At 43.8% G+C, this 20302-nt stretch overlaps 1 protein-coding gene across 1 annotated transcript in view; it reads left to right on the top strand.

Annotated features, from left to right (window-relative positions):
• ITPR1 (inositol 1,4,5-trisphosphate receptor type 1) overlaps positions 1 to 20302 on the top strand; it is a 188377-nt gene that overhangs the window by 115092 nt on the left and 52983 nt on the right. Inside the window, exons 40-43 of the mRNA XM_075158588.1 lie at positions 3130 to 3165; positions 4768 to 4818; positions 8278 to 8410; positions 9824 to 10014. Of these exons, the coding sequence (XP_075014689.1) occupies positions 3130 to 3165; positions 4768 to 4818; positions 8278 to 8410; positions 9824 to 10014 (411 nt within the window). The remainder of the gene's footprint in view (positions 1 to 3129; positions 3166 to 4767; positions 4819 to 8277; positions 8411 to 9823; positions 10015 to 20302) is intronic.

Below are 20302 nucleotides of genomic sequence, written 5' to 3'. Positions count from 1 at the left end.
GCAGTCTGAGGTTTGTCACCTCTCAATCCTTTGAACTCGGAGGTGCCCTGAAGTGGAGGAGGTTTGTACTTGTACGTGTGCTGGTTTGTCTATTATTTTGTCACAATTCCAAAGTTTGGTGAGGCTGAAGAGAAAAGGATGAGGTTTTTGAAAGGTGAGGTTCGTACGTGTGTGCTCACACAAACATGCAGGTTTTTCTGATAAAATTACTTCCCACCCATTTTTAACGTTACAATATGAGATGTTTTCCATCCTGTTTTGCCGAAGCCACTATCTGGAGTAGACCCAGTCTATGTGAACTGGAATCTCCAACTGTATTTTAAATGCATTTCAAGCCTTTTCAGCGCTCAGTGTTCTGGATGTTTACTACATAGTTGAGTTGAAAAAAAAAAATTGAGAAAAGCAATCCTGAGGCTTTAAACCTGAATGACAATCTTTCTGGATTTCCTCAAACCGTTTCCACTTTTTTATCCACAGTGCTAATTGTTTGAATTTTCTGTGAAAGACAGGATTAGACAACTTTCGTCTTGATAGTTATTTTGAAAGCAAATGAAAATGAAACTTTCATACCTTCTTCAAAATCATAAAGGAAAAGGACTGAAACCTCTTCCATATCTCCTAAGTTGAGCTGTGATGAGTTCACACTTGAGCTGTCGCTTGCTTTGGTGGTTTTTGAGGTAGATACATCCACTGTTGAATCAGATAAAGACCATTCTGGGAAACAAACGTAGTCTGTGTTGGGGAAATGGATGCTAGAAGCATTACGGTCACCAACAGGTCAAAGAAATTGTAATTCTCCTGTTACGGCTAATGATGAGTGGTTTATTTGCCAGCCTTGTGGGAATGGAAACTTCAAAGGAAGAGGGGTTTTTGCACAGCAAGTTGAAAGGAACTTTTGCTACTGCGAGCAAAAAGGAAAGACGTTGTACTCTTCTCTGACCCTGCCACCCACTATATTTCAGTTTAAAAGCTGGCCACTGTGTCTGTGGCACTCACCTGGCCGCTGTTCGGTATTCCACAAACTTGCCCCTGCCCACCAAACCATCACTTTTCTTCTAGGTGGAGAGCTGAGGTATATGGAGGCACAAGAAATCTAGCAAAATTACTACTTCAGTCTACTTTCCCACCCTATTCAATCCTTCTTGTAAAGCATAAGCTGATACTTTGCTGTTGCAGCACACAGGATACTGCAAAGTGTAGCACAGTAACTATAGCTCAGTAATTCTTTGCTATTTTAACCCATTTTGACTCAAAGAATAACAATTTCAGTATTTGGAGTTTATATTATTACTGAAAGATTGCTGAAGGCCATGCTTATTTGGAATGATCCATCCGAGCATTGCCAAGGGCAGTAGCTTTTGCTTGCAGATGAGTTTGTGGGGCTGGTTCTAACATGCTGATCTATTTATACTTGCTGTCTGTGCTACAGTGGGAAGGCAGAGGAATTTGCTAGCTAGAATATGTACTTTTTCCTTCTCCACTTAAGTTGAAAAGATCAAACTAATTTCATGCTGATTCTTCATCTGTGCTGGTTTTCAGCCCCAAAATGTACATGTATGTTTGATTAAAATGGGGTCATGTTATAAGCCCAGGAATAAGGAAGCTTTCATTTGGAATCCAAAGTCCAGTATGTTATCTTGCGGCAGTCACGTCCACTTGACCTGCCAGCTTCAGTCTCCCCTTCTCTGGAAGGAAGGTACCTCATTTCCCTTACAGGGGAATATGCACGATTTCCTTGCTGCTGTTGACTACTTAAGAAAGGAGGAATTTTTTGCTTTGGTTTCAAGCAAGTTGTGCAGACGGTGTCTGCAATGAGAACAACGTGCTGAGACTTCCTAATGACTTGATACGGCGCTTCCATGGTCCAGCCCACAAGCAGCAAGGGTGTACAAAGCGGGCTGTGCAGGAACTGTGTGTTCCTCTGCATAAATGAGGTTCTTCCTGTTAACTTTCAGTCCTCTGGCTTAAATACTCCCTGCTTCAATTTGACCAAGAGAGAAATGGTTTGCATGCTTGTGAAGTTTCCAAGAGTGGTGACAATGCAAGGAAATGGTGTACCAAAGGCGGTGCGAATTAGCCAGGAGGAAAGTCCATTAGGAGAAGAACGGAGAACGGTTCTTCCTGGCCAAGGAGCCCCTGCCCACGGAGCACTGCAGGGGAAGCGCTTGCTTCCCTGGCTCCTTCTTGGGAAGTGGAGTCTCTCCGTATTTAGACTTCTGGATCTCGTGGCCTTCCTCTCCCTTTTCTGTGCATTGCCTATGCTGCAGCAGATACCGGGTTAAAATACCATGGTTGCTCTCCCAGCCGATGCTTGGTTTGTCTGTCTAGTTCGTGTGCCCTCTAGGCAGACACGGACAATGAGTGGCTGACTTAATTTGGTATTACTGTATCGTCCTTGTCTTATTCCTTAGTGTCTGTTCCTGAGAAGTTAAATCAATTTACCCACGATTTAGTAGGCAGTTTCATTTGAATGTTTAGGTCTCTGTTGTATGTCTAAGCTCTACTAGATAAAAGTTGCTTGTCTTCATCTGTTTCAATGTGATGATCAGCATTTTAAATTTGAAAAGCTGTCACCGTTAAGCCTCTTATTTCATTGCTCATGTTTTGGTGCTGTATCACGTATCTTTTATCTCGGGAAAAGTATGTTTATAAATGAGAATCCACTGAAAGCATTTTTTTTAAACTAACATTGGAAGTCTGCTGCCTTTCTGTGACATGCAGCCCTGGCTTCCTCCTCCTCCTCCCCGCTGGGGATGGGTGTGCTGCCTCCGCCCTCTGCGAGTCGCGGATCCCGGGTGCGCGGTCCCAGCAGGCTGCCCAAAAGTGCATTTCTGCATTGCAGGCCTGTGTGCACCTGCAACTAAAGCTTTTTGCTTCTGCCTCTGTGTTCATGCAAAGTAGTTTGGGATGTTCAAAGGATACCTGCTAAATTTTCAAAATGTAGCCCTTTTAGGAGCTGGGTGGGTGGGAGGGTGTAAACAGTAATTGTGGCTGTAATTCATTGGTGATGACTCAGCTAAGTCAAGTGCTTTGCTAGCTCCCTTTCCCTAAGTGTTGACCACTAGATTTCTGTTGGGATGAAAGATTCTTGAAGAATGACTAATTTTTCTGCATTTTACTTTCAACTAGCTGCCGCAACCTCCAGAAATGGAAAGCTCTGTAGAGGTGTGTCACCCACCTATATTTGTACAACAGGCAAATATTGGTGTTTTGAAGTAGTCCTGGTGGAGTGTCTTGTTGATTAAAAAAAACTGTGGAATGTGTGTTCCTGCGTGGTGTTAGACAGTGAAAAATAAATAGACTTGTTGAAGTGGTTTAATCCAGTACAGCATCAGCGTGATAGTCTGAAAATATAAAAAAACCCACATGTAAACCAGCCCCAAATCTTTGTTCCTTTCAGCCATTTCCCTTATGCTTTTAAGGGAGGCACTGTTTGAAAAGTCTCCTCTCAAATCCACCTGCATTAGCAAAATGAGACCGTTTCTCAGGCTCCTAATACAGAATTTGGTTTTCCCTTTGTCTCAGATATTTAAAAACTTTGAGAAGGAAATGGAGGTGTCAGAAGTTGTTAGTGGAAACTTCATAATGCCAGAGCAGCTGGGTGTCCTGTTTAAAATGCCACAGTTGGCGTTGAAACAGCTAATGGTCACTTCACATCTCCAAGGTTACTAGCTCTATATTGAATTGGATATGTAGGCACATTTCCTTTGAGATACACCAGCATTAGTTTGCATAAGACAGATTATTTGCCGAAATGAAGACATAAGAATTTACAAAATCTCAAATTCTTTTGAAATTAATGGGACATCCAGAGATGGCATTGGTAGATTGTACAACTGGGTGTTACACCAGTGCAAATCTAAGTGAAACAACATGGAAGTCTAAATCTAGGATAGCGTCAATTCTCTGAGCTATATAAATATGAAGATTATAAATATGTTTTGAAATCATGAAGGAAAAAAATTAGTTTATGTGGTTTAGACCTTTGTATTTGTAATTTTTGTGGAATAGTGTTTAAACGTAAATTGAAAGTCTGAGTGGTCATAGAATGACTTTGAGATGTTTGGGAGATGGCTCCTGGTTTAAGATGGGTCCCTGTGTAGAATGGTTGTTCCTACAAATTTTAAAGCAGCTTTAAAGCAGCAAAACCTCAACATACTTCAGGTTTACGAAGTGCAAGTTCCATTCCTGAAAATTAACATCTGAAATAAGAGATTTGATTTGGAAACATGCACATGCCGAGGGACTTTGTTTAGTGAAACCCCACTGAAGTCCGTGGCATTGGAGCAGAAATCCCACAGGTTTTGTCAGAGGCCCTCCGCAGTCTCAAAAGAGCTTCATTGGCCACGGTCAGATATGTTGAAGTACCTACACTTCCTCCAGAAGTGTGCGTATAGTGGGACGGGGTGTTTGTATGTGTGTGTGTATATGTATGCATGGGCATGCATGGTTTGAGTTCTTAAAAACTTCTGTGTGTTACTGGTAACTGTAAAATTAGACAGACTTTGTGTTTTCTTTAAATCCATGAGAATGTGTTGGCATATGTGCATGCCGTGGTGGCCTGCTGGAGGGTGGCAGAGCAGACTGGTTAAGTACTACCAGAGCTAATTGAGGGCAGATGTTCTGTGTAGATAGCTTGTCAGTCGATCTTCCTCATCTCCCCCCTTGCTTTCAGCTGTGACTTCCTTTAATATTTTCCATGAGTGCAAAGATGTTAGTGTCTCTTTAGTGTTGTTCTGCTTTAAAATGAAATTTCTGCATGCACAGCAGGAGCTTGATCAAAGTCTACCACAGAGGCAACTGGAGGATCATAGAAGGGTATGTACAGCAGTCAAGCACGTTCAGAACTAATCCTCTACCTTTTCCTTTTAAACAGTGAAGCGTAAGTCATGTAAGAAACTTCCGTGGTTAACTGCTCGCTGTCAGCCTCTTGGAAAATCTAAAATGATCAGCCACGCTTACAAAACGGGGTGCTGGAGCACCTTCACTTGTACTAAATGGAAGGAGCAAGTGCTTGGCTGCTCTGAATTAAACCTCAGATCCTGGTCTAGTCTGTTCACACTTTCAAAGCACTCCCCTTTGGTGATGATCACACAATTATAAAGTGAGATTAATCAGTGCTTGGGCAGTTTGCCTGCCTTGGCCACACCTCCCCCTTTGTAAACAGCCAAGCTGCAAAATCAGCGTCGTTAATACATTTCTCGATTTCTTCTGCTCTTGTAGCTGGGAACAGAATAGCAGCAACTTATAACTGCTTCACGCTTAAGTATTATTAACGATTCTCTGTTTTAAAGATTATGACAGGTTTTTGATATCACGTAAACTGAGTTGTGTATTGCATCTGCTTTACTGATAAATGTACAATAATGTTTGTATACTACTTACTGTTAGTTTACCTTGATGGTGAATGCAGATGAAACTGAATGCTGTTGGGTTTTTTTTCTAGCTAGCATATTTGATTTTTCTTATTGCTGCCAAACATCTGATATTTGTTTGCATACTGTACGCATCAAAGTGGTGTACAACAGTAACATGATGGTTAAAGAACTGTTCTGGAGCCAAGCATTGCAGCTGAATTAATTATAACATTTCTTAAATACCACTTATTTTTTCTCCCCTCTGCTTTGATCACGTACTCATATACTTGTTAGCTAACACAGTGGGTTTGAGTAATTTTGTAGGAAACAAATTTTTTTCTTCCCAGTTAGAATTCAAAATGCTAGTGAATGCACATTGCCAAACTTCCAAAATTATGGATCAGCACGCTTTCAGACTAGAAATAACAAATGCTCGATACATGTTCCCACTTGTATTTTCTGGTTACTTGTCCTGTTTTGGATACACTACTCCTATAGACAACGGAGGTGCTGCAGGTCTGTCCTCGGAGCTGGAGCTGCCAGTGAGGTTTCTCCACTCACCCCAACTATTTTGACCATGGAATAGAAGTTGCCTTCTGCTCCACAGTGTACCAGAAGGAAAGTCTAGAGCCAACCCCAGGAGCTTTAGTTACCCTTCTGAATTCAGGAGGAGGTGGAGTTACTGAACAGCAGTTCTTGTGGTTTGATGTATGTTGTTATCTTTGTAGTAACTAGTAAAAATTACTGATTTTAAGTGCTAGTTGATATGATGACAGCCAGTTAGTTTAACAGAAGACGAAAAAGGTAATGTGAGAACTCCATTGTAACTTGATTTTTGGCATAGGGCTTACATGGATATCAAGTTGCCCTTATAATCAGTAAGGAAGATGTAGTTAAGGGGTTTTTTTGTCTGGTTTGACCTTGTTCTGCCATGTAGCCTTCCTTACCTGCCAGACTGAGAGCAGAAAGATGGTTAGAGCACTACATCATGTACTCAACACTCACATGTTGCTGTCGGTCAAAGTAGCTCCTCTGGGATAAGATTTTGCTTGAGCTTTTGAATTTAGTCTCTTGCCTCTCCTACATGTTAACTATTTGGCCCAAGCAGTGACAAGCCTATGCCCCTCGGAAAAGTGCTGCTCTTCTACTGTTGCTTCCAAAGTAACTTGCCTTTTTTTCTTTTTTTGGGACTTTGGGAAGCAGCTGGTTGGAAAGCTCTCTTTGTGTTTATTTTACAGCTTGTCTCCCTGCTGCCTCCCCCGTCCCCATCTGGTTCCATAAAATGCAGCTCCTGTGCTGCAGCTTTCACACTAATGATCTAGAGAAGCAACTCTTAATCTGCTGAATGGTAGTGACCAGAAGCAGACGGGGGGAGCCCTGACATTAGCACCAGCCTGGCGGGGAGGGCAGTGATCCCTGACCAGCTGCAGGCAGGTGTTGAGCTTCTCCATTTGGAAGTGATGTCTGAAATTTGGTGGAGGACTATTAATTTCCAGATAGGTTTTTGTCTTTCCAGTGCATTGGGGTATAAGGATTTCTCTAAGCTACCTTTTGTGGGTGCCAGCTTTGTATCAAAAGCAGCGTGGCTGCGGCGGTGCTGGAGTTTTGTATGAGCCAATTAATGCACATTTACATTCTTCCATTTACTTATTTGTGTTTTAAAGGTCTCTTGTGAAAGTTTAAAAAGTAACGCTTCACTTGCATGACAGCTAATATTAAACCTCGTAGTTAATGACATTTTGAATGTATAGTCAGACAACTAATTTCATTTGAAATACAACTGAAAATCAGTGTCAAGCACTTGTTTTGTGAATGAAGATCAAGATACCTTAGTTCATCCTGACAGACGTTTAATATGAAATTATTCTTGGCTAGATCAATTTTTTAAATCCCCCAAATTGCTGTAACCACAGCACGCTGCCATTAGCAGAGTGGTAGCTCCCAGTTAAAATAATCACCAGTTTTCCTTTTTGCACAGAGACCTTATAAAAATCTGTTAATCCAGCTGCGGTGTTTGTGTGTCTGCCCGTTGCTGGCAGCACCGCCAGCTTTTGTACGGCGCTCTGAATTGCTGGGAATTCCTGTAAAGACTTAAGTGAGAGCAGTGCAGGGTCCGCAGGTTAACATTCAACCTGGGAGGTGTTTTGATCTCCTCTGGCCTCCGCTGACGGCAGCGGCGCGTGCTCCGCGTGGCCGTGCCGGGTGCTCCCGGGGACGCGGGGCCGGGGTGTCGGGGTTAGCTGAGGACCGGTGCCCCGCAGCGTCCGCGGGCTCATGTGCTCGGATGCTGACTGCTGGCGTGACCGGGCGGCTCGGGCAGCTGCCAGCAGGGACACAGGGAACAAAGAGCTGGGATGCAGTGGCTGCAGCGGGGATCGCTCGGGTTTCCGCTCGGCGGCTGACAGCGTTAGATCGCATCAGTTGCTGATGGAGGGGAGAAAAGACTGTGTCCCTGTAACACTGGTGAAACGGCAGGATAGGATAGGTCTGAGAAGATGGGATTGCTCACTCACAAAACCATTTCTGATGTTACTCTTTCTCTAATCCTCCTCTTCATTTTGTGTTGGTGCCACTTTTTTACATTCAAGACTGAGACAATAGATCTTAATTAAAAAAAAAAAAAAGCTCTTTGAGAATAAAATCTGTCTAGGAAGCAAAGCTTTACATAAAAACTGAACTGTAGCTGTTTCTGGTGCTGGGAACCTATAATCTTATCTGAGCCCCGTGAGATCCCCCGGTGTCCCAGCCTTCCCGAGCACATTGGGAGTTGCTCAGTGGATTTTTCCAAATCTCCAGTTTTGGTTCCCCCTCCCTCACTCAAGTAGGCTAATGATAACAGCAGTCCCCTTGCTACTTAATATTACTAGTTTGTTTATTCATTAAGCTCACATCGTGATTTCATTATCCTCTTTGAATCAAGGGTGAGGCACTCAGGCAAGTTTTGGTCAACCGTTATTATGGCAACGTGAGACCGGCGGGACGGCGCGAGAGCCTCACCACCTTCGGCAATGGCCCCTTGTCTGCCGGAGGCGCCAGCAAAGCCGGGGCAGGAGGTAGGACATGTCCTGCTCATCAGTGGTTCGTGTGATCTGCCCTGCCAGATGCTGTGTGTCTGTGTCTGCCTGACAAATCAGTATCTTACAGGTGAAATAGGGGTTTTTTTCCCACCTCTTTTGGACTTCTCCCTTACTGTTCTCTTCTGTGAAATCCCAAAAAAGAAGGAACTATCCACATGGATGGGGAAGAAGTCCTGCTTGCGTGTAGCTCCTGGCTTTGCAAACTCCAACGTGTTCTAACTCTCCTTGAGGGATTTCACTTTAGGCTGAGCAGAGCATCGCTCTCCTGTGTCAACTGCTTTTTCCTCATGCAGATGCAAGCAGTGGTGTTCTTCTCCTGACTGCATCTGAGAAAGTACTTTAAAATTAAGCAGGCAGAGCTTTTTATACTTTCCAGAGACTGTCTTGGGTTGGCTTGAATTTTGTGATTTTGCTTTGAATGTACTTAGAAAACCTGATCAATTAATATTTGCAATAATATTTGGGAAATGTGCTCATAGGGATGTCAGATTATTAACCATATCTGAAACAGAAACTTTTCAATGTAGTACAGAGAGGCTGCAGGGTAGGATGAGCAAAAATTCAGTTTGAAGTCAGTTATAAAGTGCAGTTTATTTAATTTGAGACCATTGCTAAGAAAGTCAGTAATGTCAAGCACATTTTGTAAAAACACGGTTCGGTGGGTTTTGCCTTTTCAAACTGAAGACTGTGGGTAATCCCATTGAAAGCAGGCCTAATCACAAACAACTGAAAAACACTAATTCCCCCTCTTTTTTGAAGTTGATATATATTGCATTTGTCCTTGTGTTGTGCTACCTACCACCATACTCTTTTTCTTTCTAGAGCATTTTGCTTCCGTTCGCATTCTTCCTGCCTCTTCCACAAACTTGCCTGCTTAGCTTTTTTGGTCTATTTATCCATGAAGTTCACGGTTCTGTAATTGTACAGAAGCATAGCGTTGGCTTTGCCATCCTCTGGAATTTGTCTCGCCTTTTCACCATCCCCTCACTGGTCCCGCAGAGCCTCTACCTCTGTATGCCTGAATCCACGCTGTTTCCAGAATCCTCTTCCAATACACCAGCCTTCTTTCCATCTTCTGCTGCTCGTGAAGGCAGCAGTGGCAACAACCCTTTCCCATTGCCAGCCCAGGCTGTCCTGCCTCAGGACACCTCCTCCCACAGACTCGCACACGTTAAAGCGGTGTTAAGTGCCCATCTTACAACGTGCCCGATCTGTGCTCTAAGTTACAAACTCTTCCTTGCAGAAATGCTAGGAGCCAAGTTTATCGCTGTTAATAAACGTGTGCACACCATTTGGGATAGCTTAATAATTTAAACCAGAAGAGAGGTGCCACCACTGTAGGGTGGCGGGGTTTGAATCTCAGCTTGGTTCTCATTATCACCTTTACAGGAGGAAGCTCTGGATCGAGTTCAATGAGCCGAGGTGAGATGAGTTTGGCAGATGTCCAATGTCATCTGGATAAAGAAGGTGCATCCAACCTGGTCATAGATCTCATCATGAATGCCACCAGTGACAGAGTCTTCCATGAGAGCATCCTGCTAGCCATTGCCCTTCTGGAAGGTGGGAACACTACAATACAGGTAGGGAAATGGAAAACTTTAAGCTTATAACTAAAACATGTTGGGAAGGGAAATGTTTTTATGAAATCCAGGAAACTTGAGGAGGTTAAGGAGGTGGGAGGGGAAATGACTAAATGATCTTTGACCTGTAAGTAAGGGAAATATTAGTGTCTACCATGCAAAAGTTAACTTATTAAATGTTTGCATGGGCATTGGGTGATTTCCCAGGGCAGCATAGAGGAACGTATAACAAAACAGTGTTGTAGCGTAAGTTTATGTGACTACTTCTATGAGTAAGTTTAAGCAACTGCAACATGCTCAGAGACTTTTACAACTAGCTCTTAGATTTCAGACTGGAATTTAAAGTAACTGTATGGTAAACTCCAGACCACCACTGTTCTCCTGTAATCTTGCTGTCCTTTGTTTCTGTGTTTTAAATCAGGATTTGGTTTCCCTAAATAAGACTTGCACCTGGTATGGATTTTAATGAACATACACCAACTAGTTTGTACAGTATTCTTCTAAACAGAAAGTAAAACCTTATTATGGCAAAACATGCTTACATAGATTATTGAACGTGTAATATCTTATTCTTTTGACTTTGCATGTGTTCTGTTTGCAAACAGTCTGATTCAGTCTTGGACAATGGGCTTTATGTGTAGCAATGTAGAGAGTGTTATCCCTCTCCTACCCCACTGCCATGTGTTTCACATGTCTGGACAAAACAATCCATGATTTGTTTAAGAAGGTCAATTTTGCAGATTGTTCCTTTCACTCAGAGAAGTGATACATCCAAATGTTTGATATACATACAGATTTAGGCTTATAATTTGATGCCATTTGTGCTGCATCCTAATTAGGAACATTTATTTAGGTACTTAAAGATAAAACACACTATCGTTTTCAGAAGAGCTTGGGCAAAGAGAACTAAAAATATCTTGTGTACGTGGCCCACTGTTCCCAGTATGGTATAACCACTCCCCAGTCCTTTATTTTTCTGCCCTGAAAACCAAACTACCCGAAAGACGGAGTCTGTCTCTGGTATCGCTGCAGCAGCTAAGAGCCACCGCAGTGACAACGCCTCCATGGCAACTTCTGGGAGAAATGTGTGACCAGGCTGAGGGCAGCGCTCCACGTTGTGCTTAATCGAATCTAACTGTGGGCCGTTGCCAAAACGGCCAGTCCTGTTCTGGTGCGCTCTGCTTGTCCCCTCGTTGTACGGCTCGTGCAGCTGTGGGGCGAGTTGGATTAAGTGGCTGATCTGATGCAAAACCGGCCTCCCAGTGAAAACGGATTTGATCCCATAGAAATCTCTGGCTCAAACCTGACCAGAGATGTCAGAGATGACCTATCCTTTGGGTAGCAGTACATGTTGAGATTTGATTAAGTGTAATGTGGGACTGACTAGTTATAATTGATCACTGTGGTTAAAACATGCACTAGATCTCTACAGCAGCACCTCTCGTTTTTATGCAAACTTCTGTTGAGAGGAGAGAGAACCTTTTGGGACTCCTTCACTGGCTCTGTAATCGCTACCCTCTTTTTTTCCCCTGCGTATATGCTCTAGATTGAAGCTTCTTTGCAAAAGACAAAGTGGGAATCAAGCATTTAAAATCCCGTGTCACCTTAAACTGCAATGACAAGATTAACATTCCTTGGGGAGAGTCACTTTTAAATTTCCTGCTCTTCTCCAATATAAAGGAAGCTGAGCTTTCATCTTCCTAGCTCTCAGGGAGCCTCAGGTAACCTCACACTGTCATGCTGGAAGGAAAAAGAAATTCTGCACCAGCCTGACGTGGAGAGATCCTTCGCTTGTGCTGGAACCCAGAACTAATGGACTAAGTAGAGTCACTTCCCGCTGCGTGCGAATCAGTGTTGGAAGCAGATGCCTTAGCTCATCTGGTCAAGGGAAATCTGCAATCCATTTCCAAAGACACCTTTTTCACCAAAAAGGGAGATTCTCTAGTTTGCATTTGCTGTCTTTAGCTGGGAGTCTATAAAATAACTACGCGGTTAGGAATGAGCGGTTGGCATAGGGTGCTTATAGCAAATGGCATGATACTTTCACATCCGTGCTTTACGGTCCTGCCAATTTCTGTTGCAGTCTTGTCTTTATAGATGTTACTTCCGCAAACCAGAGTAACTATCTTCTGTCCTTTCCCACGCAGGAATAAGTGCTTAGCAGTTGTCTTTACCTTTAGAAAATGTTCTGGGCAGCCAGCAGTTACTTTGTGCATGTGCGTGTACGTGTACGTGCTCTGATGCAGCAGCGAAGGGCTGGGAGGGGGCTCTGGTGCAGGGCTGCTTTTAAGTACAGCATGTTTTAGGAACCAAATGACTTGTGATGCCTACAGCTAACGCTGTAAACTCTGAGGTCTTGGACACACCCAGGAGCTCTTACTCATGCATGCAAAGCACAGATGAGACTTTATCGAAAATATCCTGTGGAGCAGTTGTAATGTAGATATTCTGTGCTATAGCAATCCAGCGACCTGATAGCAAAAGGCAAAAAAGAAGGCTTATCAGTGCACCAAGATGTTCTCTTACTTACCTCTGTATTGGTTAATCTCCTGGTGCTAGGTAGTGAGTTCCCTGGTGCTTTGCTTTACTTGCACTGGGTCTGGCACAGTCAGGGCTTGTGGGGAATACTACAGTATCAGTCAAGAACAGCACTTATTCAGCACTGCGATCTTTCAGTAGTATTTGAATCATGAGAGCCAAGAAAGTAAAACTTTAATGGAAAAAAACGCCAACCAGAAGGCTTAACTTCTGGGAGAACAGCTGGCTCAACACTGGTGAATCAAAGCGAAGGTGGAAATTTTGCTCTTCAGTAAAATCACGATTTCAGGTCTGTATCTCCCAGAGCAATTGCTGAATGATGTCCAAGTTAAACTGCTGTCCTGAGATGGTAAATTCACGTAACCAAGCTTTTCTCTCTTCACATAGGAAGAATAGAGAATCTGCTCACCCAGAAAATACAGAAGGCTCTGAGTGCAGCCAAGCTGTTCGGGAGCACTGCCTTTACAGGAGGGCTGCATGGGGTACTCACTAGTCTGCACAGCTTCAAATCCAACGGGTTTTATAAAGCAGTCTTTCGCTACAGCACAGTAGAGATTTATTGAGTGCAGCAGTCTGATGGTCTCCTACTTAGTAAGATTTCATTTTTACGAAATACACTGCAAAATTTGTCTGTTTATGGGAACTAGATGCACTTACAAAAATGAACCCAATACTTTCCGTGGTCTTTTATCCTGATCTTTCTCTAATCTGTGTTCTTTTGGTAAGTTTTGCACTTTAGGTAGGTAGGGCTTCACAACCTCTGCAACCTGCAGAGTGGATTTTCTGAAGTTTGACAGCAGTTTCCAGTAACTGCCAGTGGAAGAGTCATCTTCAGTCTCTGGACTAATAACTGCGTTCATTTTGCATCAGATACGTTTGTCATTGTGAAAGTCGACTTAGCCAAATCAGCCAGCTTTGTCTTTGAGGTCTAACACAGTTTAATCTTCATTTCACAATTTTTTGGTTATTATTAGCAGCTCTTGATTTTTAGTATTCTGAGCAAGTTCATTCTGTGCTCAAACTGAATAATTTTTACTGAACCTAAATTGCTTATATCTATAGGCCTTTGAGAATAGGAAACTGGTGGGATAGAGACAGGTTATGTAAAAAGGCTTTTTGGCAGCAAAGCCAGAAATGTGTCACCCCTGCATGGCATTTTCTTAACTCCAGGTTTTCACACGGGAAATGAATTCGGCCTGAAGTTAAGCAAAAGGTTTTTACTGACACACAGGAACTTGCACATGATGATTGTAATATGGTTAATAATGGGAGTTCCCGGGTAACTCCCATGAACGTTAGTGGGAGAACAGATCCCCATGGTGTTGGGAAGGGATAACTGGAATAGGTGTTACCGTTTCATTAGATACATGCAGGGCCAATATTAAGGCTAGGCAAAGTAGGTGGTTGCCAACTCTAGCAGAAAAGCAAATCTAGAAGTGTTCCTTATTATCATTGGCAGGAGTGATTTTTATTACATTGTTAAGAAAATTAATGTGCGGAAGAAGCAAGAAAAAATACTCCTGGTTTACCTTAGGAAAGAGGCTAAGCTGGTAGTGTGTGGCACGCAGAATCCCATGCTGCTCTGTCTTTTGCTATAGGGGTGAATGTGGATGTGATAAATCAGCTGTTCTGGGAGAAAGACAGAGGTCTTTGCCCACTTAAAGCTCTCTGGATGGAAACTTCTCTGGGTTATTTTTAGTTTTTGGAATTCACTGTCAGGTTCTTGGGTAACAGAGATGCTGATGAAAGTGTCGTAGCTGCGTCCGGTGAGCTCGTCGCTCCCGCTCAGCAGGAGCTCTGTTGTTGTTTTTTTTTTGTGGGAAGCCTGCCCTCATTTGTAAGGAGACAGAAGTGGAGGTGGAACTGCAGGGTCAAAACTGGACAACAAATTAACTTGACAAATGCTGCTGCTCGCTGAACTGAAAATTACATAAACGCCTTTATTAATTTATATAACCCTCAGCATCCACCTCCAGAGAGCTGGCGTCAGCGGTTCTGCATGGAGCAGTCCTGGGGGGGATGCCCCGCCAGCCCCACGCTGTCCTCCGAAATGGCGAGGGGCGAGCGTGCCCTGCATCCGGGGCGCAGCCAGCCGGCGCGTGGCGCCCGTCCCCCCGGGGTGCTGGCTCGGGTGCGCTTTGCCGGAGCTTGCGTGGCAGGTGCTGTTGCTCGTAGGCACGCTGCACGCAGAGCTACGTCTCTGTCCTGGTTTTGGCTTCGGAAGAATTGAAAGCTTGGTCCGTTCCCTGCGCACACTGCAACACGGCGAGTTTTCCTCTGTTAAAGCAACCCTGACAAATGAATGACAGTGGAGGAAATTGCTGAGTACTTCTCCTGTAGCACTTGTGTCTCATCTGCTAAATAAAAATTATATGGACCGTTACTCTGCCTCACCTCCGTAGAGTTTCGGGTTTCCTTGGTCGATGGAAGCTAATGGCAAGTAAAGTCCCTTACATAACTGCCTCTCCATGGAGACTTCGGCCCGCTCATTTAATTAGGGATCTTCTCAAAAGTTAGATTGCGTGACAAATTACCCACACGCACATGTTGGTATTTTCAGCAAGGGAAGGTGAAATGAGGTTGATGGCATTAGTTTAGTTTAAGGCATTTTTTAAGCGCTACCTCAAAGTGACGTGATGCAGAGCTACCACTTTGAAGTGCAATGGTGCCTTATTTCCCCCTTCATCCACAGTTCTTCCCAAGATGGGCTGCAAGCACAGAGGATGAGGTGGTAGGAGTCAGCACCTAAACAAAAGGTGATTATTTTTCAGGAAAGAAGTGGGATTTGCTCCTAGTTTCCGCAAGTCACTAGCTTTAAGGCATCTGAGCAGAGTCACTGCTCCTGCACAGAGGATGATGATGGGATCTGCTCTTCTCAGCTATTGGGGGAAGGAGGGATGTCCGGGATGAGGACCAGGGGCCACCACGACTAAAGATAGCACCTAGGGGCCTGTGTTGGTGGACCGGCGGCTCATGCCTCCATCATGGCAAGGCAAGAGCAAATCAGTGTTGTGCTGAGCCAAGATTTGGGGCTCACCACATGTATGAGGCTCCTTTGAGATGTGACTGTACAAAAAGCTGTGTGGCTTTGAGTTGCTTTAACTTCCAGAGCTCTTCAGTTCAGCCTGTAAGGAGGAGTCATGCGTTTTGTGTGCCCTCCTTTGAGTGCTCGTTAGGGTTAGGGGCTATGGCTGCTGGTACCGTGCTGTGTTGCAGAAGTCCCGAGTGGGGCTCTGAACAACCAAGATACCAGAAACCATGGCAGCCAGCTCTCCATTAGTGTGTTTAGTAGGAAATACTGGTTTGGTTAAAATGCTGGGCTAACATGACTATCCTGTCTCCAGCTGTCTTGCATCACACACGGACTTGGACTTAGTTGACATTTCTCCTCGTGCATTGCCACCAGTAAGAAAACTCCAGCACGGTGAATCGTGGTCTCCTTTGCTGAACTCAATGCCTCAGACTGTCCAAAGATGATCGATAGTTATTAAATAATTGCAGAATTGTTGCACAAAAGGAATTGAACCCAGAGGTATCTAATTCCTGTTCGTGTTTATGGCACATAGGAAAAGGGCAGAAACCAAGTCACCTAGGGTGCTACCCGGCAGGCGGGGAGACGGGGCTCGCTTCTGTGACCGTCCGCCGCAGCCCTCGGGTTTGATGGAGCAATAACTTTGAGGCAGATCTGTGTCCTTCAGCTTGCTGTAGCGTTGACTGTGGAATACTGTGACAGAAATGGAAGGATAAGCAACGCAAAAAAGATCAACAGTGAAATAGTTGGAACCAGCCAGGCAACCCGCTTTGTTTTTTTCACTTTCCCTGTTGGCCTAAATGTGTCCTGTCCTATTCGGTTGCCAAAACACTTAGAGTTTCTTTTTCTCCGTGGCTGCATTGTCCTTCAAAATTGGCAGAAAATTTTACGAAATGTTACAGAAGTATTGGTGATATAAAACATAGATTTAGTGGCACAATGGTGCTTTAGGGTTTGTGGTTTGGACTTCTTAAACCAGATCTTCTACTTACAAAATTTGCAACGGTCACAGATATCTGTGAGCAGGCTAAACTGCACGTGATGGTAAACGTTTCAGGGGCAACAATATCTTTGGATTGTTAAACTTTTGTAAATAGCACTTGAGAACTTTTGGTCATTGATAAAAAAAAGTCTCCTAAAATGTCTACTGTTTGTTTGTAACAGGCAGAATTCTTTGATATTAGGATATTACATCTTTTTTACATTGTTTTAATAATACCTGTTTAGGAAACTAATGCAAGTTAGCAGCATGTATTAAGTAATCACCTATGTCTTTCACCATTTTAATGAGTTTTTCTCAAGTTAAAATAAACCGTATTTTTTTTTTTTACATTCTGAGTATGTTACTTCAGAATGTGACATTAAAAAAAAAAAAAGGACCTACACCAACCATCGCATTCAGCTGTGGGCAGTGATCTTTTCTGAAAGAGAGCCCTCTGCAAAACGAAGCACGCTGCAAATCCAGACCCTCCTTCACAGCGCAGTTACCTTCAAAACAAGGCACTGAACCTGCGCTAGTAATTAAGTCAGCACTGAGGAAATCCACGTCCTGATGCTCTGTTGATCCGCAGCACGTGAGGAGACTCGAGATGGCAAGCCCCTGGGAGCACATGATCTCTTTTGCATGTATTTCAATGTATTTAGCACAGTGAAGTCTCAATCTCACTTAGACATCACCATGTTAAAAACAAACGCGCCCTACTAATAATGCCCTGAGAGGCAGAGCCAAAAGCTGCGAGGAACCATTCCTATAGAGATTATTTCATTTTTATTGGGGGCAGTAAGATGCATAGGTGATAGTGAGAACAGGGTAGGTGAGATGAGATTGTAATGATACCATTTGTAGTCTTTCTACCTGAGCTGCAGCTGATGCTGCTTTTTGAAGTATTTTGGGGCCATCAGTATTCCTGTATCATAGCATCTTTCAGTCTTTTTGCCCAAAAGGGCATTTTTACACTTAAATTTCAAGGTGCCTATCTGTGCGATTGAGCAATACAGGTGAAAAAAGGAGAGGTGCTATGTCAGGGTTCAGCGGCATTGCTTGTCCTCCAGTCTCGGTAGCCTTGTATTGTTCATGGTTGTTGGGTACCATGGACCTCTTGCGTGGCCATCCTCTCACCATTCGGGTGTGATCCTGGTCCTGCGAGGATCAGGGACGTAAATCGCTAATTCTTCCTATTCCTCTTTGTGGGATCCAGGTCCAACATAAACTTTTAAGATGATCCCTAGCAGGATTAAAGCCCTCTACAAGCAGGCAGAGGCAAGCTATTCAGAAAAACAAGGTCATGCTGCCTTTTTTTTTTTTTTTTTTTTGGTAAGCACAGGAATCAACAAAGCGATGTTATATAACTTCTATTTATATCCCACTTGCTCACTAGCTGCAGGCATACAAGAGTAGCTGAGAAGGGAATTTAATGAGCTCTCAGGGCTTGCTCACCTTCCAGAGCGGGTAGGAGCCAGCTTGTTTTTGAAGTGCGTCAGCAAATGAAACCGGTGGTGGGTGGGTGGTTTGGGTAGGTGGACTGACTTGTTGCTATGGTTTTCTTTAATTCCTCTGTCTCTCAAGAAGATCTTACACATTTTTTTTTTTCTTTTGGGGAGTCTGCAGACTTCCTTGTTTCTCACACCTACACAGAGCTCACTGGTTCGGTAAGGAAGTGGGATTCATCCTCCTGCCATGCAGGAGCCTTGCACAGATTAACTGAGTGACCCGGCGGGTGCGTGCTCCCACATGTACGCAGGAGGAACTCAAAAAGGCTCTGTGCTGAAAGCAGGTCAGGCCCCCAAGTCTCCCACGCTGTGGAGGCCATCTGCTCCGTCTGCGGGGGGATTTAAACCCCGAACCCAACAGTCATGTTTCTACCTCTCGTTCCCCCAGTGTGCCTTCACCTCCTGGTGATCATCCCGTGTCACCTCTTGGTCCCCGGGGTTTTGTACTGGCTCTGGAAGGGCACGAGGGGACCGTATCTCTGTGAAGTTTGTTCTTACTTTCCTCTTTGTGAAATGACTTTAAATTGCATCAAGATTTTAGGTGTTGCAGTAGGAAAAGTATAGGGTACAAGAGATCTTTCCGAAATGAGTGGTGTAATTCTGCTGCTGCTTTCATTTAAAGCTGGTTGGGAAAGACGAGCGTTTACACGGGTCAGTCTGTGTACACTCGTACCCCTCCAAAAACCACCTCCGTAAGGTGGGGCAGAATCTCTAGCCAGGAGTAGAGCCTTGCAGAATGGCACATGGATGCCCATGGCAGAGGGAGTTTGTCTTATTTGTGGAAAATAGAACTGGAAGTCTCCCTTCTGCTTTCAGGAAAAAGTTTATTTTACAGTTTGTAAAAAAACAGGCAATTGAGGTGTTCTGGCAGATTTTCCTTATGGGTTTATTTCAAACTGTGAAGTATGTTCAGCATGAAATATTTCAGCTGCCATTTCCTTAAGCTATGCAAGACTAATGATAGCTATCACTTATGCCTCAGAGTGATGGATCTTTAGCAAGCCAGGATGTATGAAAGACTTCAAGAAAGGGAGGGATCAGTGATATTTAAAATAAATAAATGAGGGGCAAGAGAAAGCAAAGTTAGGTTTGAATTTTCTGCAGTGGAAGCCCTTGCAATATGTTTAGGCAGAATGTGAAGGGTTGGCATTTGTACTTAATTCAGCGCTTGTGTTAGCAGTGCAGTTCCCCCGAAAATGTGGCTGCTTTGAAGTAGTCCAGCTATAAGAAACGGTACGGGGGTGGCAAGCTCTTTCCGCAAACATGAAGTAGCACAGAAGTTTTGCATTAGTTCATGCTGGCAGCCTGTCCGGATAACCAAGAAGTTAACATCCCCGTAATAATTTCTCTCCAGCGCTGGAATAAAATGTCCTGAATTGAAGCCAGAGAGCTGATCTTTCTCTTGTATCTGGAGGGACTTTCCTCTTTGAAATATCCCTGACTAGTCAAGTTCATGGGGTGTTTTCTGTTCACTGCCATTAGAGAAATGGGGAGGGAGGTGACAACAGTTTGCTTTAATTTGTGAGGTGTTTGCTGGGGCTTTGCTTTCCCTTATTTACTGGTAATCAAATATTTGTTTTCGTGGGGAATTCTTTGGGATCTGTTCGGATGGTCTGGCAGGGTTTAATGGCTGTGGTCTGTTGAAACAGCTCTGTGAATTACAGAGGGTGTGGTCCAGAAAATACTCTGTCCTCTGCAGGGTGATGGCAATCTCTGTTTGCGTTCTGCAGCCAAATGCTTTCCTAACATCAGGCCACCCTTCTCTCAGGAGGAAGCACGCATCTGAGCAGATGCATCTTAAACCCAGCGCTTGCTAATAGGTTTTAGTGGTATTTCTCACAACGTGATCGTTCAGACAGCGCATACAGTCCAGCCTGTAATTACTGAGTCTGGGGCAGAAAGCCAAGCTATTCGATGCAAAACAATCAAACGGTTGTTCCTTTCCTTGGTTGGCAAAACAGTTGTGACTTCAGGGCAGATCCAGCTAACAGGTAACAGCGTAGAGGAAGGTGTTCCCAGCAAAGGTGACAGCACACACAGGCAAAACTGGATAAGCCTTTCAAAGGCAAGAGCTAGAAATAAGCTGCCTTCAGCTGGTTCCTTTGTTTTCCATTTCACAATCCTACACTGGGCACAGACTCAAGCATAGTTAAATTTATTGTGGATTAGTTAAATTTATAGTGGATTCGTTAGCTGGGTCTATACTCGGTACACCTTACACGAAGATAT

This window comes from Calonectris borealis, chromosome 10 (genome assembly GCF_964195595.1).
Source record: "Calonectris borealis chromosome 10, bCalBor7.hap1.2, whole genome shotgun sequence".
NCBI classification, from domain to species: domain Eukaryota; kingdom Metazoa; phylum Chordata; class Aves; order Procellariiformes; family Procellariidae; genus Calonectris; species Calonectris borealis.
Note: the sequence above shows the minus strand (reverse complement) of the source record. Positions and strands in the feature narration are given on the sequence as shown.